We start from the raw sequence: 24,590 nt of genomic DNA, 5'->3' as shown, positions 1-24,590 counted from the left end.
ATATATATATATATATATATACACACACACACACACACACACACACACACATATACACATATATATATGCAAATGAAAAAATAATAAATAATAAAATAATAATCATAATAAAATAATTCAGAAAGAAATCAGACAGAAACGGAATTTATTACATATATTATATAAATCGGTTTATGTTTTATTAGTTGTCTGGATTGGCAACTAATTTCTGATTTATTATGTAATAAGAGAACATTTTGTCCATTGTTGTAAATGGTTGTTATTAAAAGTAAAATAAGGATATATTTTTTTTAAATGGCAGCCCTTTTTATTATTATATATGCCATAATAATAGTTTGTAAAATTAACATAATACGCATGTTAATTTTCAGTATATTAATAAAATTGGCATAGATATACCTACAATAAACTTTTAGGCATGAGACATCATTGCTAAGTATGAAAATGTAAGAAAACGGATGAAAAAAGCCCAATAATATTTAATAGTCAAAACTGATCTGACTAAAGCAATCATTTAATAATAGAATCAAAATATTCTTTTTAAGCCTGTTTGGTCACGCGAGGGACTTGACACAGAAATATTTCACTTTAAACTTCTAATGCATTTTGAAAGGACCATCTGAAAGCCAGAGATTGTCATTTTCTCCTTTATTAGCGCTGATCTACATGTGGGCCTGATGGGTGAAGGCTGTTCCATCGAGACGGCTCATGCATGCAGGCTGTTAGATCAGTGATAATAAATGAGAGGAGAGAAGAAAGAAGATCATTTCACACATTCAGAAATGGCCTAAAATTAAGTCAAGGAAAACAAAGGGGAGTTGAACTGTTTAAACCAAATATGGCAAGTGACCACGTTAGAAAAATGTACATTATGAGTTACGTACATTAGTAAATACCGCTCTGACTTGAGGTTAAGACACCGTGACAGCAATGCACCAACACGGCCCAACAAAACCAGATCTAACCCAGTCCCACCACACACAAAACTGTGACACAAATGCTCTCTCGCACAGAAAGCCAAAGTTTTCCCACCATGAGCTGCATAGTGAGAGTGAGCGACAATGTGGCTGGCCGCAATCTCAGCAAAAACCAAGGAATGTGGGTAATTATTGTTAACTAGCCAAGCACTTGTTAGACGCGGCAATGGCCACACACCCCACGTTTCAGAGCGTGTGACGCTAGCCGGGGGTTTGTTGTGGGTCCAATTCTGCAACAGCAGACAGTGAGGTTTGTGCCTTTGAGTTTATTACAAATCTACGCAAAAAAAAAAGACAAAGAGAGCGAAAAAGAGAGAGAGACAGAGAGTTTGTTCGTCATTTTATGAATGTATTATTTGAGAAACACAGTCTGATGTGCCAAACCTTAGTGACGCACAGAGAGAGAAACACAAAACCGAGAGTATAAAATTATATCAAATACAACATGATCTCACACACATGCAAATTCTCCTTTCCACAACAGAGAGTTTATGTGAGAGGACAGGAGATGGGAGATTGCTGAGAACAGACACAATGGCGTCATGATGGCTGGAGTGCCACCTTCTGGACACACTGTTTATTTAAGTACTAGTGCTGCTGGGTTTTGTAATGTGGTCTGATAAATGCTCCCCATAGACCTGATAAAAATGTGATCATTTGGGCTATGAAAAACTATCTGTTGCCCCACACAACTGATAAATATAAACTCTCTCTTAATGTAGAGGTCATTATCTACTGTTTTCGTGTACTGTTTTTGGATTTATTCAATGTTGACTGCTTCATCCTATTTTTAGTGTTGTGTTTTTTTTATTTGTTATTACTTTTAATGGAGTCTATAAAATACATCTGACCTGACTTTGGCTTTTTTTGCCAAATGAATTGGCCTTGGACTTGTAACAATAACTTTTTGCAAAAATAAAATACAATAAAATAATCCCCAAATTTGCCCTCCCAAAAAGTTTTAAAGGGATAGCTCATTCTAAAATTAAATTTGCTCTTGTCTGTACAATTGCAATAAACAGGCACTGGGGGAAAAAAAAGAAGAAATACTGAATAAATCAATTAATAATGACTTAAATTTTGGCCATTTCTCCACAACAAGCTATTTTATGGTTTCCAAGGACTTGGAATAAAGTGCACAAGTTTTATACATATTTTTGTCACCTTTGTGCTTTTTAGTCCTCATTCACTCTCATTATATTGAAAAGAGTGACCCAGATCAATCTTAAAAAAAAAATAATAATAATCCACAGGGGGGAAAAATCATAAGGGTTCGGAATGGCAAAGGCTGAGTGAATAATAACATTTTTCTTTTTGGGTGAAGTATTTCTTTAAATCTCAAATACATTTTGGGCTTTTTTTGCATTATGATCTTTTTTCCCCAAAAAGTTTTTGTTACAAGTCTCAACTCCAAAAGGAAAGGATATAATCTGAGGAAAATGGTAAATCCTCACCGCTAAGATGTTAAAGAAGGATTAGATCACAGTCTAGTCCAAGGGCTTGAGAACATACACCCATTCACTTTTTTATAGCCTAGTCCACACACAGGCTCTTTAAAATCTTGTCTGCACTACAGACGCCAATCAGTAAACATACATCCAGCAAACCTTTAATGCCTGAGGAGTTTCCCCACTCACACAAGTTGTGCATCTTAAACATGTGCTTGTCCACGGCAGTTTCTCAGCTCTTTATGGCCTTTTATCTACATGAAAGGCCCTGGACTGGGAGAGCCAACATTACGGCTCCATCAAAGTGAAAGCTACTGACAGCGTTGTCCTCCATAACGGCTCAGGCCATTAAAGGCCCTGTCACAGAGCCTTCCCAGAGAATCTGCATAATATAACGGGAGTGTGTTTGTGTTTCTGTATAATTGCAGGTTTCTTTGTCTCAATTAACTCTACAGGAAATTATTCTGCTATTCTGACACTAAGGTAAACAAGTACAAACCTAAATTCAATCACTAATGTGCATTAAAAGGAACTAACATTTCCATATAAATTTAAACAAATTAAAAAACAGAAATTACAGAATTTAAACTTCTAGAGTTTGTGTTGCAATATCTAACTTATCTGCGAGTAGAGCATTAGCCATAAGAACAAGCTTCTATAGGTACAGGAAATTAAAATTAGTACAAAATAAAAACTGACAATCCGAGACACGTTCAGCACATCTGTGAACCTACTGACCACAATAAAAGCCTTAGTGAGAACACAGCTCAGTCATTAAACCAAACTGAGCGCCTATTACGTAGATGGTAATTAGAGGTTGTTTTCAGGTCGGTCATACCTCCTGACACCGGAGCATCCATGAACACTGCTCCCATCTTCTCAGCAGCAACGGCCATCTCTTTGGACACTGCAGGGTCGATGGTGCTGGAGTCAATCAGAAGGGTGCCTTTTTTTATCTTCCTTAAAGAAGAGTGCAAAATCAAACAGAAGAATGTTAAATATCAGCATAACAAGAAGCCCAGGAATATTTAAATGAGCCTAACCTGTTGCAAAATCCAAATTAGACATGTTACTATGTTTTATACACATTTGCATGCTCATGCTTCTTTGATGTTTGTTAATGGTAACATGCCATGCAGGTAAACAATAAAACATTTAAAATTGCTGTATAATATACTGTATATTCAATAAATATTACGCAAAATTAGTTCATTTAATCTCATTTGGAAAAAATTATGAATGCACTATATACTACCATTCAAAAGTTTGGGGTCTGTAAATTTGCCTTCTACAGACCAGAATTTCTTGGAATTAAGGAAGATTTAAAAGAACTACTAGATTAAGCCTAGACTTGTACTAATCATACAGTCAGTGGAAACTCCTTAATCTTGAACTATTCTTAATCATTATAAATAATACAGACACATGCTGTGCAGATTTATATCCAATTTAGACTAATTTTGGTAATGTAGGACAACAGTTTCTCCAATATGTTAAAATTCAGTCAGTATCGAATTTAACACTGTTGAGAGTTTAATGTGAAAGGACTTACTTAAGTATGCCATTGGGTCCTGTGTAAACCTCAATGACGTTGGGGCTGGACGGTAGCATGGTGATGATGCGGTCAGCTTTATCAGCCACTTCAGCAGGGCAATCCAGGATCTGGGAGGACAAGCAAGGGTAATTATTTGCACAGCCTCATTCACAGAACTGTACAGTCTAGATGTAGGAAAGATGGTGATAGATTTTGTTTTAGCGCATTGTTTGAGAAACAGATACTTATACCTGTGCTCCTGAGTCCTGAAGCTCCTTGAAAGACTCTGGGAAGACATCAGTAGCAATGACAGGATACCCATGCTTCAGTAAGTTTCTAGCCATAGGTGTCCCCATGTTACCCAGTCCAATAAAACCCACTGGGGTCTTGGAAGCCATTGATCTACAGGATACTGAAAAACCACACACAGACAGAAATCATAAATGACAGTAAAATAAAATCCTCCCTATAGACACAGAAAGCTATGATAGTCAAAGAGTGCACTGAAACTGGCAACAGAAGATTTTTTTTAGCCTATCATGTCTATAAAACAGAGACTTACTGGAGCAATTCTGTAAAAATCAATGTCAGTATAACATCAAATACATGGAATAACACACTGAGCACTATTGAGAAGTCTTTGCAAGATTTCTTAACCCTCAATATCAATTGCTTATAAAGACCTTCATATCCTTACAGATCCAGATGCTTAAAGAAAAACTCTAACTGAACTCTAAGAGAAAAACTGATATAGACAAAATAAACATTTAAAATTACTAAATGAGGTGACAAAAGCGGAACCTGGTGAGAAGGCTAGGACGTGTATTTAATTTGATAACACAGTTTATTTTATTATTTAGCTTATAGTTTGCAGCTGAAAACAATTTTTTTAACTGTAGTTTAACCTATGAGCTCCAAAACACCAGATGCATTGCACAACATTTCTGAACCTCAAAAAGTAAACAGTGACTTGCTTATTGTGCACAATGTTTGTTTATATACTTTTACATATATGTCCAAGCATACTTCATACATATTCACATATTTTGCAGACTGACAAACAAAACAGATGAAAAAAAAACATTTCCATACCGCTCTTTGCAATAACATTAGCGGCGCTTTAGCCCCCTTGGTCTGTCAATGGATAATTAATAAGGAAACAACATACCCAAAGTGAGCTCCACATGTTTATTGCTTTTATACAAATTCCGATACCCTCTAAACAAAGCGGCCATGCTTATTTCTCTTGACCTCAGCTCCTGACAATACCAGTCAGGAACTCAGGAGGCGGGTCCTATGATTGACAGCAACATTCCTCCAATCACTGATAAGGATTTGCGTACCAACCAATTAGATAGAGATCGTCATCGAGATATCATGCAGTTTCTCCCAGAGTTGCTGCTGTGATTTCTTTGAATAGAATTAAGATGATACTTCTTAAAAGATTAAGAATGGCTAGACGCTTTAGGCTTCTAAGTGAACTTATGACCATGTTGCCCAAATCAAAGAATGACAGTTTGTGCTAAAATCTCTTCGTTGTTGTTCTACATAATATTACACATACATGAATATTTTCAATAACAAACGCTGAAAAATAAATAAATAATAGAATATTTTTTTCTAGTACACACTGATCATTTCACAAATAGGACTATTCACCATTTCCTTTAAAAGGTAGCTTACTTCATAGAGTTTATAAACATCTTCATAGACATATTTGATATTCAGAGATATACTTAATATACTACATAACTAGATATACTTTTTATATGCTTATACAATATAGTGTCTAGGACGTTTTAGCTATCTCTTAACATATTAAATGATCAAACGTTTCCTAAAACTATAATATCTGCATACAATAACCATATTCGTTTAACGTCTTAAGTAACGCTTGGCATTTTTCCATAATATCCACGTATGTTTGCTGAAACGGAGTCGGACTTAAATGATTCGTTTACGAATCGAACGGAATCAGTAAAATGATGTTGAGTTGAGTTGAGTTGTTGTTTGAGAGAACCGATTCTCTGAAAAGAATCATACCTCCCATCTCTATTTTGTCGGGGTTATTCACTAACCAATGATAAAACACGGATCTCGGTGACAAGAGTAAATAAACCAATCACAGTGCGCAACCGACCGGAAGTAGGATGACGTTTCTAGATTCTCAAAACATGTTGACACCCGGTTCAGCTACATGACAGAGACACTCTCCATCTGCGTTATCTAGCAATCTATACAACAAGAGTTACAGATCTTCAAGTAAACATGGATTACAGGTATAACGGACTTATTGAGGGACGACTATAAGATATATAATGATAATCTTGGAAATATATGTTGGAATTGCATGCGGTCCATCTCGATGTATTTAGGGGTGGGCTTGCAGTGGAATTAATAAAACTCATCAGCTCATCCTCTAAGGCCACAGCCAGTAATTTACGTCGTATAATAAATAACTTGCATGTATAGAAAAATGCTACATCATTTAGTGTACTTGTAACTACCATTAAAATCCGCAGTGACTTGTTAGCGACATGATGCAAGTGAAATATATCTAGAAAGTTGCTTTCGGTTTAAGCAAACATGCTTTACGTTAGTATGATTAACAAGGAATGTTATGTTTTAAACCATCATATAATGAGTTCAGTGCGAATATGTAATTTGCTGTATTGAATCGAGCTGTCATTGACGGTAAAGGCCTGAACAGGGATGACAGCAGCACCAGCAGTGCCATGCATACAGGCCTGCTCGGCATCGCCCCATCCGGCCTGGAATAGGGCAGGTCTTCTTCATGCAGCTGCACATGGGCATAAACCAAATGTATGTCAGCTCAAAAATATTTAAGCATCTAAATAACATTTAAATGCAGTAGAATGACCTATAGTTTATTGCAAATTCTGTGTTGCTTAAACACACCGTCATGCAATTTTCAGTGTAAACTTTTTTTTTTTTTTTTGCTGCATCACTTTCAAAGTAGCATCATTAAATATAAAGAATATAAACTTTGCGGAATTTAAATGAATCAGGAGAGACTTCTATTAATTATTACTTCAATAATAATTCCTGGGCCATATTGTAAAATTGACCTTTCATTCTGTAAAACCAATGTTTTCTGCATAGCTATGGTTGTGTTAGGGCTCTCTGAGGTCTGTAAAAGTAAGATAAAAACATTTCAAATCACTATGTCAAGTCCTTTTATTTATTTGGTAAGGAGCTAGGTAATAATAAACTCATTCAGGGTGATACAAGTCCATGTTGGGGTTTATTTTGCAATATTTGACTCTCTGACTGAACAATATCCCTTGCCTGTATTATGAAAGAGAAACTGTCAGTTAAACCTCATTATTTCTTTGTAATTTTCATTCCTTCTTGTTTCAGGTAGACCAATCACAGGCTTTCCTTGAGCGCTTATGATGTTGTCAGCCTGTAATACGGGAGCATCTGCTGGTGGAGGAGGAAGTGTTGTCATGGAGACGTCTAACTTTGCCCATGTCATCTTCCAGAATGTTGGGAAAAGCTTCCTCCCGCAGGCAGCGCTTGAATGTCATTACACGCTCACCCCCTTCATCACCCCACATCCCAAAGACTGGGTTGGCATCTTTAAGGTTGGTACACATTACATATTTCACTAACATCTGGTCAATATTTAGGTTTTCATACACAGAAATGCTTTTTGTAAGAAAATTCTATCCACCCGATTTAATCTCACTTTTTTTTCTCTCGCTCTTCTTTCATCTCGAAATTTAATCTTGCACTTAATCAAGAGGAAATGAGCACACGGAAACTTTACGTCTTGTTAAGATACAGTGACAGTTTATGACTGGTATAAAAGGCACTTCAAATCAACCAGATCTTTCCAGACAGCATTTAGAGTGGTGGGTTGCAGGGGAAAAATGTGGATTGGAAAAAAGATGGTTAATCCGCTCAATATCCCTGTTGTTTTGATGGTTAGTTTACGGGGGAATAGTGTTGCGGTGTGAGTGTGTGTGTGTGTGTGTGATTGATAGCATGGGCTGTTGTGCTGGATGCTGTGGGCGTTTCCCACAACAAATTAATCCTTCCTTATGCTTTTGCTTTAGTATTTTCTCCTTTCATCCTTGTATCTGCATTCTGCAATAAGATTTAATATAATAATAGATATTTGCTGCTATGTGTAATGCATAACTGGATAAGATTAGTCAGACTTATATGGTAGACCATTATGGTTGGATGTATTCTGACAATATCTATGGACTCGTATTTAAATTATTAATGAGGTAATATGGGAATTATTCCTCAGGCATATACACACACTTAGTACACACACCTTAACCTGTGCTTTATATTACTTAGAGAACCACAGGCTCCCTCTGGTGGTTTAGAGAAAGTACTGCTCCTTCTAGAAAGCAGCGAGTTGCATAATAGTTTAATTAACAATGTGTTTTTTTTGTGCAAAAAACAAAACAATTTTCTGTGTGCAGAGGTTGTTGCTGTTTCTATTTTTACTCAGCTAAAATAGAATTACATTACATGCAAAACTTAATTTACATATTTATATTAAATGTTGTTAATTATATTTGAATAATTGCACTTTATAATTGTTTTATTTTTACTTAAAATGCAAAATTTCTGTTTTAAATTATTAATTTAATTTTTTAATTAAATGTTATTAATTATATATAAATAACTGTATTTTATCTTTTTATTTGTACAATTCTAAAAAATAATCAGCTGCAGCTTTTTAATTTGTACTTGCAATGTCCCTTTTTATTTAATGTGCAAAATTTCAGTTTTAAATTAAATTGATATTTTCGTATTAAATGACATTAATTATATATAAATACTTGTACAGTATCTTATCTCTTTATATGTAAAGTTTTACATATGTTTAACTGTAACTTTTTTGTTTGTATATGCAGTATCCCTGTGTGTAGAAAAAAAAGAAAACCTATATTTTAAATTTTCAGGGTGAACGAATATAGTACTCTTTATGAAGGAGTATGTTGAGGCACGTTGAAAATAGGCTACTTTTAAGCAATACAAAAAATGCTGTGTAATCATGCACACACACACACACACACACTCGGTGTACTCAAGTACTATATAATTAAGTTGTCGCGCACATGCCGAACATGTTCTTATGCACCTGATTTATAGTTACATCAGCCCTCTTATTATTTAATTTATCGTTTATCGGTCATGTGTGTACAAGCATGGCTTGTTTGAAACACACTCGGATTCCTTCTCTCTTTTTCTTTCCTCTTGCTCTCCTCTTTACTTCTCTTCTCTGTAATTAATAGTTGATTTCTTCACAGATGACTGCGTTCCAGATGAAAGCAGAATACTTTCCGTAAAAAAAGAGATTACAGATGTGATATATTGTAATCAAAGTAAATGTCAGGTAGTGCTGTGAAAAATCACGATGACAAATTGCTGATAGTGTGTGTGTGTCTTGTTTGTAACTGTAAGAAGTTACCGTATGTGACATGTTTATGATGGTGGACTACATTCTTTTCTTCATTTCCATCATATTTCATTTAAAACGGCATTAAAAACCATGCAATCACTCATTTGCACACACACACAAATATGGGTGGTTATGGAGGTGAAAATTTTACACGTGCTTCAAAGGCAGAAATGATGAAATTCACATGCACACTCACACTTTTAAGAGTAACCACACAATTTTTAGCCGCCTTTGAAGCATGTGTAAAATTTTCACCTTTTTCGAGGTCCTTTTTTTCCATTACGCCTCCTTTTCCAACCCTACACACACACACTGTGCCCCCTTTTCTGGCTAAGAAGTTCAGAAAGGAGGCTAAGTGTTTCCATCCCTCCTTGAGCTTATTGTGATATTTATAACCTGTGAAAACGATATGAGACAAAGTAATAAGACTTCCCACAGGTTTAATGTATTGTTAGTAAGTAATGTTTCTTCTTTCTCACTTTCTTTCCATCTGTTTTGACTGTGTGATCCTTAAACATTTTATGTAGTCTCTGTGTTTATATAGTTTTGCTTGTATCGTTTTGGTCAAAATGAACTAGTCTGTGTTTTATACGTTTTACTTGTAACTGTTTTCAAAGGCCTTCATTGGTCTGGTCACAAAAGTTTTAGTTCTGACTCACTTCTGGTTTGCTGTTCTTATATGTGTGTGTGTGTGTGTGTGTGTGTGTGTGTTAGGTGGGCTGGAGCAGTGCGAGAGACTACTACACGTTTCTCTGGTCTCCCATGCCTGAAAACTACACTGAGGGATCCACTGTTCACCGAACCATCATCTTTCAGGGTATACACACACACACACACACACACACACACACACATATACACACACACACACAAAGTCAACATGTATTGCCCTATGCAACCTATTTTACTTCTGTTTGATGTAGTGAAAAAGGAGAAAAGTGAAGGGTGGGACATAATTTTATTTTTCAGGAATTGATTGGATGGTTAAACTTGCTTTTATCCATCATAATTTAATTGGACTGTGAAATTGGGTTTTATTAATGTTATTATGTTAATTGTTTTTAGTTTTTTGCGCAGTAAGACCAAATAATTTTTTATTTAATGTCATCATGTTTTGTTTTGTTTTATTTGATTGGATGATTAAAAATGGGTGTTTTTTTTATTGTTATTTAAGTAAAAATTAAAGAGTCATTATTTTTGATTTCAGAAATTTTGAAAGTTCATGCAGACTGAATCTTTGATGTTTTGTTTAGTTTGTTTAATTTTGTAGGGCATTTTGTTTTTGCTTTACTTTGTTTGCAGATGACCTTTCTATTGTAAGTTATAGTATAAGACAATACATCTAAAATGGTGAAACCTGTAATCAAATACTCTACATGCTGTTTCCTAGGATATTATGTTCCCCGTAGTGATGGTGAGTTTTATCAGTTCTGCTATGTCACACACACGGGTGAAATCAGAGGTGCGAGCACACCATTCCAATTCCGCCCGGCCACACCCACAGGGGAGGAGCTACTGACCGTGGAAGATGATGGGAACTCAGACATACTGGTTGTGACGACAAAGACTGGACTACTTGAGGTATGCAAATCACACAAACAAGAATACAAATCCCTGCTTTGTTCCAAAACCTAAGGCATCACAGGTGCACTCTTGATACAAAACGTAGGCAACCTAATCATGCTGTCTCTTGAGCTAACTTGTTTTATCCAAATTATAAAGCAAAATTGCATGTATTGTTTGCAATGATGCATTGTGACAATCCCAGGGGGAAAAATACAGGAAAAGAGAAATGTCAACGATAAACGCACTATTTATAATCTGAATACAAATTGTAAATAAAAATGAATACATTAAAAAATATATAAACATCTGTTTAGTTCAGCACTGAAAAACATTCTTTAACAAAATAGTGCAGTGTAATTTAAATGGATTATTTTCCACAATATTTGTGTGTGCTGTATTTTAATATGCTGATGGATGGATGGATGGATGGATGGATGGATAGATAGATAGACAGCCTTCCAAATCAGTCACTTATGAGCTTCCATTATGGTAAGATGCTGTCTTAGACGGCAGCTGTCTATGTAGGAAGCAAGGCATCTCACTAGGTTTTGGAACAAAGCTTGTGTCTTATTTTTTTGGCTTATTATCTTTATATGTGTGTATGAGCAGCAGCGTGTTGAGGAAGTTCAACAGGAGTGCAAAGAACTGCAGAAAGCACTACGCCTCCTCACACAGGAGAGAGATCAGCTACAGGAGAGACAGAGACAACAGAACCAGGTACTAAATACACACTCGCACATAAAAGTGACCAACCAACGAAGCAGCAAAGATGGCTTACACACACACACACACACACACAGTGTTTAAACAGCATGTAACACACACCAGAGATCACAAGTTCAAGTTATCTGCACATCAAAGCGCTCTCCTGTGTGTGTTTGTGCACATTGGTGCTTTAAGACTTTCTGTCTCCAAGTGTAAAACGCTTTTCTGTTTGTCTGACGGTGAACTTACTCCCACAAAGCACTTTATCTTATCAGATAATGGCCATGTGCGTGTCTCTGTGTGCATTACTGACCTTCCCCATAAAGTCATGTGATTTATCCATACTTAATTCTGACTGTGCTGAGGATGATTTACTTGGAGTGAAAGAATTGGGAGTTTGAGAAACCGAGAAAGAAAGAGAGTGAGACAGAGAAAAGTTTACTTGGGCATCTGTTATCATGGCAGTGCCATGTCGACCACAGAGGGTAGACGTGACGTCAAACGTGTGCACGCAGCCAGGAGTTAATGTCCACCAAAACCACTCAACAGAAAGGAGGAGACCTGCCCAGTCACTGAGACAACAGCAGCCAGTCACGCCATTTTCCCTCTCCCGCTCTCTTTCTCTCTCTTTTTCGTCTGCTAATTTTGATTATATTTAAAGGTGCTGTATGTGATTTCTTTTTTGAAATACCACACATAATACGTCACTACTACCTGATACATATAACTGAAATGTGTCCTGTCTGTCTTTGTAACAGCCTCATGCTCTGTAAAGAGCATAAAAATAGTTTGAAATAGGCAGCTTTTTTGTTATTGTTTATCAGAAACCAAAGTCTTGCCAATCATTTCATATCTAAGCAGTTTGCAAACATTCGATTGGCTGATGTCTCATTAGAGGGTGGGGTTTAAAGAGGGGTGTGTGATAGTTATAATGTCAAGTTAAATAAATGCATTGATGTTTTTCATTTTTGTTGGTTAATGTTAATAGCCCTCATTTTTTTATTTCCTATTAATAGCTCCTTTATTTAAAATGTCTGTGTTTTCTGAACCTTTTGTCATTCCTGTTCATTTGACTACAAAATATAGTAATGTGACGTATTATCATTATTCAGGTATCAGATGGTAATACCATGGTACTCTGATGTAGGCTATATACACTATACAATATTGTGAAATATTATTACAATTTTGTGTCCTTGTTACAGTGAAATTATGCATTTAAGTACTGAGTAATATTAATTAACTGCATGTACTTATATGGTTAGGTTTATGATTAGGGTTTGTCTTAGGGTTACTTGCATCTAATTATGCATAATTTATTATTATTACAATAGTAAGTACATGTAACATATGTAACAAGGACACCTTAAAATAAAATGTTACCCAATTTTGTATTTTCATGTATTTTGAAATGTAATTTGTAATTTTCCTGTGATGGCAAAGCTGAATATTCAGCAGCCATTACTTCTATCCTTAGAGTCACATGATCCTTCAGAAATCATTCTAATATGCTGATATTGCAGCTTAAGAAATCTTTCTTATTATTATCAAAACAACTATTCTGCTTAATATTTTTTTTAGGTTTATTTTTAGAATTTAAAGCATCCAAAGAGTTAAATTCTTTAAAAAAAAAATCTTACCCCAAACATTTGAACAGTAGTGTACTAGTGTAAAGGCAGTTTATTTAGTTGGTCTATATCTTGTATCCCTTTTTAAATATAATTTTAAATGTATTTACCTAATTATCACCTATAACTGACTTCTAAAAAATTTTCTTACCATTAAAAGAGTGGTAGATGGCATAAAAATGAGTAAATAAATAAAACAATGCAAACACCATCAATACCAAAGGATATTGTGGTGATCCCCACCCCTTGCATTGTTTATTTAATATGGCCAGCTAATTTCATCCATGTACCACATTTTACCATGTAAAATCCATTTCACAAAATGTGATTTTCCCCTCAGCATAAAAAAAGAAAATCTTTGCAGATTCCGTTTGGCTCTGATGTGGTGTTGATGTTTGACTGCACAACAAGCACATTAAACTCTTAAAGGGCCCAGAAAACAGCAGGATGTGATTCAGTTGGTTTGCTGGTCTTTCAGCGCCCCCTGGTGTTTCTTCTGAAGTCTGTAAGTGTGAATTATGAGTGTCACAAAGGACAAAGAACACCACAAATAAAACATTAACACTTTTATAATTCTCTCTCACACCCCAGTCACACAAACCCTTTCATATGCCATAAGTGTGCGTGTGTCTGTTAAACTGTCAGAACTTACATATGAAAATAGACTTCCTCTTTATCGTGAGAACATAAGTATATATTTTGTGGCTGCTAATTTTACGACCTCACATTTTATTTGCCTGTGCTGCAATTCCGAAACATCATCGGCCGTAAAACACCACGAGTCACCAGATTAGCCGGAGGACAAGGCGTGTATGCGTGCTTTCAGAACCAGATGTTACTGTGATTTACTGATGACGACTGTTAAATATGAGCCGCCGCAACAAAAGTGAAATCGAAGCCCCCCCTTTTATGAGCCCGCCGCAACAAAAGTGAAATCGAAGCCCCCCCTTTTCCTGCTGACATCATACTATTGGGAAATTAACTTCAGCCATGGACTGTTTTTTTTAGGGAAAGACTGGATCAGAATAATACCTGCATTTCTGATATTTATTTTCTCTTTCAGTTAAGTCTCCTGTAAACTGCCACATTATCAAAAGATTCTGTGAAGTCTCTATTATTCCCCATGAATTACTCTGTTATTTCACTGTGTCTAGTAACAATCCTAATAAATTTCTAATAATTTTTTTAATCTATATGCTGTGTGTTAGAAGAACTTGTTTATAAGAGCTGTAAATTCTTCTTAACTTAAATATTTTAATTGCTTATATATTAATTAATTGCTTACTATATATATATATATATAAAATGTTTGGAGTGTTCTGATTGGCTGGAAGGTTTGATTGATAGCATTTGCTGTCCAATTGCAGAAAGGCTTGCGTGAGGAGAAGGAGGAGGCTCAAGCCAGAGTCAGACAACTTGAACAGGACCTGCTAGAAATCACACAAAAAGCTGTTCTTAAAGAGACTGAACTGGACTGGTAAGGCCCGAACACACATTACCTGACATGAATAGAATTATATTATTTACATATTTAAAGTAGGGTCCAAAAGTCTGAGACAACTAGTTTTAAATGCTTTTATTGTGTATTTATTTGAATTTAATAATTTTTTTATTTTAATTTGATTTAATTATTTTATCAGCATAACAACTTGAGGTAATTAAAACATTTTTTTCAAAGTATTAGATAGCCTGCTGATCATGTTCTCATATTTTTTAGATGATCCATTGACCATCTTGTGTTTCAATGGAGGCAAAAACATCTGATCAAATTTGATTATATGATTAGTGACCTACAAATTTTTTTAAATATATAGGCCTATATATATTTTATTCCATAATGTTTCCGTTTTACATTATTTTTTTCAAGTCTGAATTAGATTTTGACTTGGACTCTCAGGATAAGAATGCAGATTTATAGTTGAGGATTTATATGGTGCATTTAGTTTTTTGTGTCGTCCAGTTTAAGAGACAGGCTGCAGAAGGTGATTTCTGAGAGGGACGGTCTACAAACTCAACTGAAGAACGAGAGAGACGAAAGGGAGCTTTACAAAGTAAGTGCGTGTAGTATCTACAGGTTATAAACTGTAATCATATGCATCGATCAGTCATGTGACGTGCATTGATCCATGTTGTGTGTTCACGCTTACAGTCTCACGTGCGCAGTGCCGAGCTGGAAAACACTAAACTTAGTGCAGAGCTGCAGATGCTGAAGGCAGTGGAGCTAAACAGAGAGGTCACCATCGCACAGTACCAGGAGGAACTGCACAGGCTACGCACAGAGAGGGACACACACCCCGCTGATGCCGTAATAGATGTTTATTTAAAGAATAAATACAAATACATTAAATATATTTACTACCGGTCCAAATTCTGGAATAAGTATGAATTTTTTTTCATGTTTTCAAAAGAAGGTTCTTACGCTCACCAAAGGCTGCATTTATTTGAAGAAAAATACAGTAAAACAGCAATATTGAAAAATGTTATTGCAGTTTAAAATAACTATTTTAAAATGTAATTTATTTCTGTGATAGCACAGCTGAATTTTAGCAGCAATTACAACCACGATCTTTCAGAAATTATTCTAATATAGAAATATTTCTTATTATTATAATGTTTAAGCAAGTTTTTGCTGCTTGATATTTTTGTGAAAACCATAAAAAAACTACTACTATTTAAATGTTTGGGATAAGAAAGATATAAAAACATTTAAAACTTCAATGCTGCATGGATGCTCTAAAATTTAAAGTCTAAATTGATCAAAAGTGACAACATTTGTTTTACAAAGGATTTACATTTCAAATATATGTTGTTCTTTTAAATATATTATATTTCAAATATATGTTGTTCTTTCTATTCATCTTCAAAGAATCAGATTTCCACAAAATTATTAAGCAGCAAAACTGTTTTCAACATTGATAATAATAAGAACCATTATTAATAACTGAGCACTCAAAATAATTGTGCACTGAATCCGCATATTCAAATAATTTTTGAAGAATTACAGTACTTTTGATAAAATAAATGCAGCCTTGGTGAGTATATACTATATAGTGCTTGTTCACATAAATCATACTTCGTCTTCCTAATGCATTGTGTGCATCTCCAGGGTCTGAAAATGCAGTTGCGTCAAGCTGAGGAGCAGCTCCAGGCCTCGCGGCAGCAGGCCGCCATGTTGGGTTCTGAGTTACGTGATGCCTCCGGCGGGCGAGATCGCACCATGGCTGAGCTGTACCGTGCCCGTCAGGAGACAGAAGACCTACGAGCCCATTTAGCTGAAGCCCAGGAAGAATGCAGACATGCTCAGAATCAGCTTGACAGGATGAGAAGCCAGGCATCACAGGAAGTGGTAACCACAACTAACTGGCCCTTATGTTTATTTAATTATGAAGATCTGTTAATAACAATATGAAGAACACATGGTTTAGACGCAATGTTTAGACACAGTGTGAACTGTGAGATAACTCTCTTTCTTGCGTTCTTGCTTTATTTTATTTATTCTTTATTTTATTTCAGGGCAGGGCTGGAGTGGGTGTGGTTTCAGAGCTGGAGGCGGAGCTACAAAAAGAGGTCGAGGAACTAAAGCTGCGTCTGAATATGGCTGCAGAGCACTACAAAGAGAAATACAGAGAGTGCCAACGTTTGCGAAGACAAGTCACCAAACTGACCCAGCAACAAGAGATGCAGCAGGGGGTGAGGAACTGAAATTATGGCTTTACCCAGTTGTTCATTTTACAAAAAAATGCAACTCTTACAATGATACACTTCAAGATGTTAAGCAATCATACATTTAGTTTTTATGTATGTTAGTTGAGGTTTATAAGTGAAGTCTGTTGTGAAAACTCCTATATTTTTGTGTGAAATCTTAAAGTATTACATATATTTTAGGACTGTAACAGGAATGATGCCTCTACAGAGACCACACAGGAGTTACACACACCAGATGCAGAGACGCCTCCCACAGGTATTGGCAAGGAGACAAATGAATCGAAACACATTTAAACTCCCAACACACATCGTCAAACTAGCTCCTTTAAAAATTAATTAAAAAAGTAAAAATTAATATATACGTTTTTTTGTTTTTTTTTTAAGTAAATGAATGCTTCAAATAAATGCCATTTATCAAAAAAGTAAAAAAAATATATATATGTATATCAATTTCCACAATTAAAGGCAGAGTAAGGGATTTCTGGTAGCCAATGTTGATAATTGAAATCACCAAAACAACCACGCCCCTACCCCAAAAGGGTCTTGCCCCTATTTTGATAGCTCCGCCCCACATATACGTACGCACCCCAGGCAATGATTAGTTCTGTGAAACAAAGCAAAACCAATGTTACACCGTGTCTACGGACGTGAGCAGCGCGGCGCAACAAATCCCCGACAGAAAACTGCTGCCGGGTTCTATTATGACGTGCTGACACAAATTTCAAATGGTTTTCAACGGTCGTTTGATCGCGTCCAGTGTAGGCAGACTTTAGCTGTTGTAGACACGGTGTTACTCACCTACTGAGAAGAAACATAGCAACCTCGGCGTCCGATCGCAGGCCTCCACTCCTTGAGTTCTCTCCAGCGCTGGAAAGCTGATCCGATATTTACACGGGTCCTACTTCTTGCCTTATCCTTCCGCAGACGTTTTCCTCTTTTGTTTTTTATCCGCCATCTCTATCTTTCTGTCGCTCGGCTCGGCTAATGTCCGTCCCATGCACTGAACGCGCTCTCCTCCACATCACGAGTAGACACGCCCCTTATTGCTGATTGGCTACAAGTTTGTTTTGCGATTCGGCCCGAATCAGTTTTCTAAAGTGTTTTTGAAAAATCACTTACTCTGCCTTTAAGCAGCACAACCATTTTCACTGCTAATAATAAGAAATGGTTCTTGAGCATCAATCAGCATATTGTAATAATTTCTGAATGATCATGTGACACTAAAGACTCTAGTAATGGAGTAATGTATGAAACATATTATTAAATACTAAACAGTTCATTTAAATTTGAATAGTATTTCACAATATTACACTTTTTACTGTATATTTGATCAAATAAGTGCAGCATTGGTGATTATTATTATTGGTTATTTTGTCACATCGCACAGCAGTTTCACTAATGAAACTAATGTTTTTATATGCTCTATAATATTGTGACCAAATTCTTATGCATTAACTTCTCACATTTGAAAGATCAATATCCTGCTGAGATCAAACCTGTGACACAAAGAGATGCCGAGAGACTGGGAATTGAAGGCAGACCTGGACAGGACGGGAAGGAAGAGAAAAAAGAGGAAGAGGAGGAAGATGAAGAGGAGGAGGATGAGGACGAGGAGGAAGAGGAGTGCAGTGTGTCAGTCGAAGCTGAGCTTGCCTGCATGGAGGAGAAATGGAGAGAGCAGTACACCATCAATGAATACCTGAAGCTCCTGCTAGCCAGTGAGGAGCAGCGGTTTAAAGTACGTAAACACACACACAAACAGAGGCGTACATACATGATTCAGGTTCCTTCAACCTCACAGGGAAGAGCCAGCCACAGATACTCACACATTCATTTGCATAAGATGTCAGTGCACACAAACGTACAAACATTTCCACGGGTTGATTTTTAGGTCCGGTTCACTGAGGTATCACATTTCCGTCAGTCTTGTGAGCGTGTGTGAACACAGCAGTCATTAAGGACAGAGCTGGCCAAGTGGAAAGGAGGTCGTAAAGGACTCTTCTTGTCTGAGTATTTAGACAAAGCTGGAGACACCATCAAAAGGAAAGTCTTTTATTTACAGCGTGTTTAAACGCATGCACACGCTCTCACCAAATGCTTTATGACTGTTTGCTGGAGAGCAGGGTAAGATCGTAGTAAACCCATTTCAACTGAACTTCAAACCCAAACAAGCATTTACACAATGATAACTCAAACAGAGAGAAAGAGAAGGAGATCAGCAGACCACAAAAATATTAATTTATAATATTTAATATTTTAAAAATAATAATATTAATATTAAGCACCAAATCAGCGTATTGGAATGATTTCTGAAGGATCATGTGACACTGAAGACTGGAGTAATGATGCTGAAAATTCAGCTTTTGCCATCACAGGAATAAATTACATTTTCAAATACATTTAAATATTATGTTAAATAATTATTTTAAAATTGTAATAATAATTGTCAATGCGTATGTTTTTACTGTATTTTTGATCAAATAAATGCTGCCTTTATGATCATACAAGACTTCTTTCAAAACTCGAAATTGAACCATTAACTTTTTAGTGTTTCTAGCTTGAACAAGTCATTTCGAAACGAATGGAAAATTTATTCAGTTTTTTTGGTCAAAAAATGTCACAGTCCTGAGAAACACTCCAACATTTCAAGTCCAGAATTAAGATTGCTTAATAGCCTATATATGCTTGCTTAATAATCTATAGCCACTCCTCATCTGTTTTTAAATATTATAGGACTTGCAACTAACAACTCTGTTTCGTGCCTTTAGTGGTTTAGAATCACACACTTCACTTTCAAGTGGTGTTTTTAGAGCAGTTATAAAACATATGTCCAGATGCCACTCAAAATAAATCGTATGAATTCCTTGATAGACTCAAGTGGCAGAGAAGGTCAGAGAGGTGTCTGCTCTGAGGGAGAGTCTTGTGGTGGTGACCAGGGAGAAAGAGAGACTGGAGAAGGTAAGAGCATTTATAGTATAACCCTGTTCTTATCATTTTTGTTCTTATAAAGAGTTTGTTGTTATATACTCAAGTATTGTGTTCTTTGTTTGCTATCCAAAGATCCAAAAAGCTGCAATATCTTCTAAAGCTGGTATTATTAGCTTGATCTTCTAAATGTTAATGAGAATCTTTAAATATTAAATACCTTAATTTGATTCTTAGCAGGTAAGACGCTGAAATCAGGCGGAGTGTGAATGTTTGAGCCCCAAGAGTCACGGCTAAATGCCACATGCGGCTCCCTGATTACCCATCAGCACTTGTGTTAAATGTTAAATGTGCGAATAATTCCTCTAATCATGGCTCACGGATATGAGGTCAAAGGAGAAGGAAAGAAAGAACAAGAAAAAGAGTTTAAAAAAAGCAAGGAGAGTTATACACTGTGTCAGTGCTATTTAAAGACTGGTAATATAGTACTCAAGATTTCAGTTTCTTTGGTTGAAGATTGTTGGCCAAAGAAGTTTAATTCAGGTTCTTGTCGTGTCTAAATAGCCGGTGTATAATTTTGATTACGAGATTATTGGAGTGCTGTAATTTAAGCATCAAGCCAGGTTTGTCCTTTATCTTTTGCAATTTCACTGACAATATTTGTATTAGCTACTTTTACTCATGTAAGCAATAAATAAGTGTTTCTTGTCAGATATGTTGAGAACTCACTTTGTGATCATATATTTTGTTGACTGTTTGTTTTTCTTGCAGGAGTTGCGGCAGTGTATGAACAGAGTGGAGGCAGCAGGGAGTCGGAGGTCAGACGTAAGAGAGCCAATGATTCTGCGATACCCACTGCCGTATACACAAGACCAACCTCCACCTCCACTGGTGCCCCAACAACCAGCTGAACTGCAGTACGGAAACCCCTATTCAGAGCAAGAGACCCGGGGTGGGTGCACGCTTTTGTCTACTTTTATTTATTTATTATGATTTTTTAAAAGTAAGTATAGTAAAAAAAAAACTACTAGATTATTTGAAAAATGTAGATTGATTGTCTATAATGACCTGTTTATGGTTGAATTTGTTTCATACTAAAGTAATAAAAGAGTACTATTTACTTTTTTAAAAAGTGTTTACTTAATTATTTATAATTTATAATTATTCAATCAATACCATTTAAAAGTTACAAATTACAGGTCAGTAGGATTTTTGTTGTTCTTTAAAGAAGTCTCTTACCAAGGCTAAATTTGTTTGATCATAAATACCGTAGAACGGTAAAATTGTGAAATAGTATTGCATCACAGTTGTTTTGTATTTTAATATATATTAAATGTAATTTATTCCTGTGATCAAAGCTGAATTTTCAGCAGTCAATACTCCAGTCTTCAGTGTCACATGACTCATCAGAATCATTCTAATATGCTGATTTGATGCTTAAGAAACATTTCTCTATTATCAATATTGAAAACGGTTTTGCTGCTTAATATTTACATACAGTATATACATTTCATTTGTTGATGAACAGAAAGTAAATTTATTTGCATTTGCATATATGCATTTATTTGAAATAGAAATCTGTTGTAATGTGAAACAAGTTTCTACTGTCACTTTTAAACAATTGAATGCATAGTTGCTAAATAAAAGTAATAATTAAAATTTTTTGATTGTGTATATATTTATATATACTAAAGAATTTAGTATATATTTTTATATGAATAAGTGTAATATATTTGTTTTGCTGTCGTGTCGAAATTGGTAGAGTATCGAGAAGATTGACATTGATATGTAACTACTAGAAGTTTTTGTGATGTGACAGCCCTATTCAGAGCTTCCTGAATTGTTGTTGCTTAGATGGAGCAGATGGGGCATTATCCCCAGAACAAACCTGCCGGCCCCCTCCTTTGGCTCCACCGCCGTGGGGTGGTCCTGTGGTCTGCAGTCAGCCATCACGCAGTCTCAGCCCCCCTGATGGCCTGGAGAATCCCGCTGAAGAGCGGCCTAACGTAAGGAAACATGCGTACACAAAGACAGAGCAGTGGAAATATTCTGAAAACTCCACAACAACTTCTACTGTGTATATTTCTTTGGCAGCTACATAGATGTATAATAGGCATGGTCTGTTTTAATGTAACTTCACACTGCTATAAGCTTGATGGATAGTATTGGAAGAGTGCGTTTTAATCTGGACAGTGTCATTTTTAAAGCTGTTGCTTATCTGCTGTACATTGTTAAAACACATCCTGTCTGATGCTACAGTGACATTTAGCAGATGTTTGTTTTTTTTCTGACGTTAAAGCTTTAAAACTGATTTCCAATCTTTTTGGTCACAGCACCATTGATAAAACTGATACGTTCCTCTGTATCAACACCAAAGCAGAAATGTGTTTTTAATGATATTATACTGCATTTCAATAACTTAACAACGCATCTGCATCTGCATGTGCATAGTTCTCTGATGTTGGTTAATGGTCACATAACATTTAAGCAAACAAAAGATTTAATCTTTTTATTGCAGTTTTGTTTTAATAACTTATGAAGGTATCATTTAGCATTATCTTAAAATAGCTATTATTACAATGATTCACAAAAATTCACTTTATTCCTTTCTCTTTAATGATCTGCCCAATTTTTTTGTTTGTTTCGCAAGATTTGACAGTTGTATCTAGCTTTGTGTCATTTGTGAAAGGAGGGTGATAGAAGCATAAAAATACAGTACTATGGCTTCAGAGTTCAGACATATTTTGTGATACATTTATGGGGAATTTGCATCTGTTTTGAAGCTTGACAACTTAAGTTACCATTCATTGTGAATGCATACAAAAGAGCAACTGGCACATTATTCAAAATATCTTATTTTCTGTTTCTTAGAGGAAAGAAAGTCATACAGGTTAGCCATGAGGGTGACAAATTGTTATTTTTTTTCAAATAGGACCCAAAAGCTCCATAACATTATAATAAAATCTACCCTCCTTATATTAATGTCTTTATGTCTTTAACTACTTTGTACTTACATTTAAATGAATACACACTTATTTTATAGATCATGTTTTTACATTGTACTTACTGTTAAAAATACCTTCCTGTAATATACATTTGAATATCTGTAGTTACATCTATAATTACATCATCAACCCTACACCTTAACCTACCTTAAACCTAACCAGACCACCAAACCTTAACCATATCCCACCTCAACAGCAGCAAAAGTGATTTGGGTTGCACTTTATTTTACAGCACGTGAACTTACATGTACTTACAGTGTACTTGCCTAAGAAAGTACTGGGTAATGTCAGGAAGGTAACTACAAGGGTTAATGTTATGTTTAGGGGTAGGTTCAGGGTTAGTGCTTAGTTATTACCCAGTTGATTACTATAATAAGTACATAGTATGTATATGCGGAGCAGGATTGTAAACTAAAGTGCTACCGTGATTTGCAATGCAGCATAAACACAATAAGTACATTGTACCAAACAATTGATTATTTTTGATGTAAGTACATTACAGTTAAAGACACCTAATATAAAGTACCCATAAAGCTAGTTTATACGTTTTTGTAAGTTTCAGAGCTAATAACTGGGTGTTATTGTGCCAGTCTTTAAACTGATATGTGGCATTACTATGTATTTTTGTCACCCTTTAGCAGCCTTCACTGCTTCTTCCTCTCTCTCAGCCTTTCTTTCTGTTTTTCAGCCTTTCCTTTCCTTGACTTCAAACTCTTTGATTCACTCTTTTTCCGTCTTCTCTTCCTCACTGCCCTCTGCATTCCCCGCACCCTCAGACCTCAGTTCATAGGTGAATACAGAGGTGGTTAATTTGCATGAAACGGCAATTAAGGCTTTTCTCTTTTGAGCTCGTTAGCGGATTAGAGTGACGAGGCTAGAGGCTCGTTAGAGAGAGATGTTGACGAGGGCTATGCTAATTGCCTGGGGGTGCCGGCCTGTGATATTTGAGGGTGCAGATCGGCGCTGACCCCTTTCTCCTGCTTTCTCGTTTGCTGCGTTAAAAGCCCATTAACCTTTGCAGGAAGCCGGCTGTGTGCAGACAGGCGTGGCTTTTCGTCCGAAGTGTGGGTGTGTGTGTCTGTGTGAGATCTTAGCTGTTATGTCTCAATAGAGAGGTGACAGCTAAATGTGTCCACTGAAGAACATTGTATTGTTATGTCTCAGTCAAGAAGAAATGATGTGTGCGTTTCATTTTGGTTTTTATGTCTTTCTTAGGGAGGTGATGGTGAGGCCCCTGCAGTCTGCGATCATCAGAGCCTGGAATCTAATGAGAGCCACACCAGCTTCTGCTTTGATACCAGGTAAATGTTTGGAAATCCATGCTACCTTACTCATACTATGTTTGCAATATGTATACTGTACACCGTTTGCATTGAATGCCTAGAAATAGTATATTTGCAAAAGTCTGTGGTATACAACAAAAGCATACTGTGTGAACCACTGTATCCCTCAATGCGATCCTCTAGACCTGTCTTTCAATTTCCAAAGTGACAAATGACTAGAAGTAATATCAAATTTTACTTTATTTTTGGTTATAAAAAATGTTTGTGAAAATGAAGACCAATGATGCAATAATGTAAATGTCTGTGTACATTTTATTTCATACATCTTTCTATGGATTTTTGACTCATTATTGGATCTGAATGCC

The 24,590-nt window shown here is 35.9% G+C and overlaps 2 protein-coding genes across 6 annotated transcripts in view; one reads left to right on the top strand and one right to left on the bottom strand.

Moving 5' to 3' along the window:
• Positions 1–5,243, bottom strand: part of LOC107748656 (3-hydroxyisobutyrate dehydrogenase, mitochondrial-like) — an 18,398-nt gene extending 13,155 nt beyond the window's left edge. The window contains exons 1-4 of one of the 2 annotated variants that reach the window (XM_016563552.1): positions 5,128–5,243; positions 4,211–4,371; positions 3,978–4,087; positions 3,264–3,385 (exon numbers count right to left, since the gene is read on the bottom strand). In XM_016563552.1, coding sequence (XP_016419038.1) covers positions 3,264–3,385; positions 3,978–4,087; positions 4,211–4,371; positions 5,128–5,194 — 460 coding nt within the window. In that variant the 5' untranslated portion in view covers positions 5,195–5,243. Of the gene's footprint in view, positions 1–3,263; positions 3,386–3,977; positions 4,088–4,210; positions 4,372–5,051; positions 5,094–5,127 lie in introns of those variants that run through there. The other variant, XM_016563553.1, reaches the window with a different exon arrangement.
• An 887-nt stretch (positions 5,244–6,130) lies between these two features.
• Positions 6,131–24,306, top strand: LOC107748654 (tax1-binding protein 1 homolog A-like). 4 transcript variants are annotated; one of them, XM_016563549.1, is made up of 16 exons: positions 6,131–6,238; positions 7,345–7,567; positions 10,123–10,225; positions 10,799–10,989; positions 11,584–11,691; positions 14,675–14,784; positions 15,268–15,358; positions 15,457–15,621; positions 16,414–16,653; positions 16,821–16,997; positions 17,193–17,268; positions 18,485–18,750; positions 19,884–19,970; positions 20,709–20,889; positions 21,792–21,943; positions 24,158–24,305. In XM_016563549.1, exons 2-16 carry the CDS (start codon positions 7,373–7,375, stop codon positions 24,245–24,247), a joined length of 2,232 nt encoding a protein of 743 aa, XP_016419035.1. In that variant the 5' UTR covers positions 6,131–6,238; positions 7,345–7,372; the 3' UTR covers positions 24,248–24,305. The 4 variants fall into 4 exon arrangements, with proteins under 4 accessions (XP_016419035.1, XP_016419034.1, XP_016419036.1 ...); XM_016563548.1 differs by having other exon boundaries at positions 7,341–7,567; XM_016563550.1 differs by having other exon boundaries at positions 7,341–7,567; positions 15,457–15,612; positions 24,158–24,304.
• The last annotated feature ends 284 nt before the right edge of the window (positions 24,307–24,590 follow it).

This window comes from Sinocyclocheilus rhinocerous, unplaced genomic scaffold (assembly GCF_001515625.1).
Source record: "Sinocyclocheilus rhinocerous isolate Xijiao unplaced genomic scaffold, SAMN03320098_v1.1 scaffold499, whole genome shotgun sequence".
Taxonomy (NCBI): domain Eukaryota; kingdom Metazoa; phylum Chordata; class Actinopteri; order Cypriniformes; family Cyprinidae; genus Sinocyclocheilus; species Sinocyclocheilus rhinocerous.
The sequence above is the reverse complement of the archived record's forward strand: the minus strand, read 5'-3'. Positions and strand labels throughout refer to the sequence as shown.

Coding starts and splice junctions, on each gene's coding strand:
- LOC107748654 (XM_016563549.1), top strand. CDS start 7,373: ATGATGTTGTCAGCCTGTAATACGGGAGCATCTGCTGGTGGAGGAGGA. Junction 10,226..10,798: donor CCGAACCATCATCTTTCAGG/GTATACACACAC, acceptor GCTGTTTCCTAG/GATATTATGTTCCCCGTAGT. Junction 20,890..21,791: donor TTCAGAGCAAGAGACCCGGG/GTGGGTGCACGC, acceptor GTTGTTGCTTAG/ATGGAGCAGATGGGGCATTA.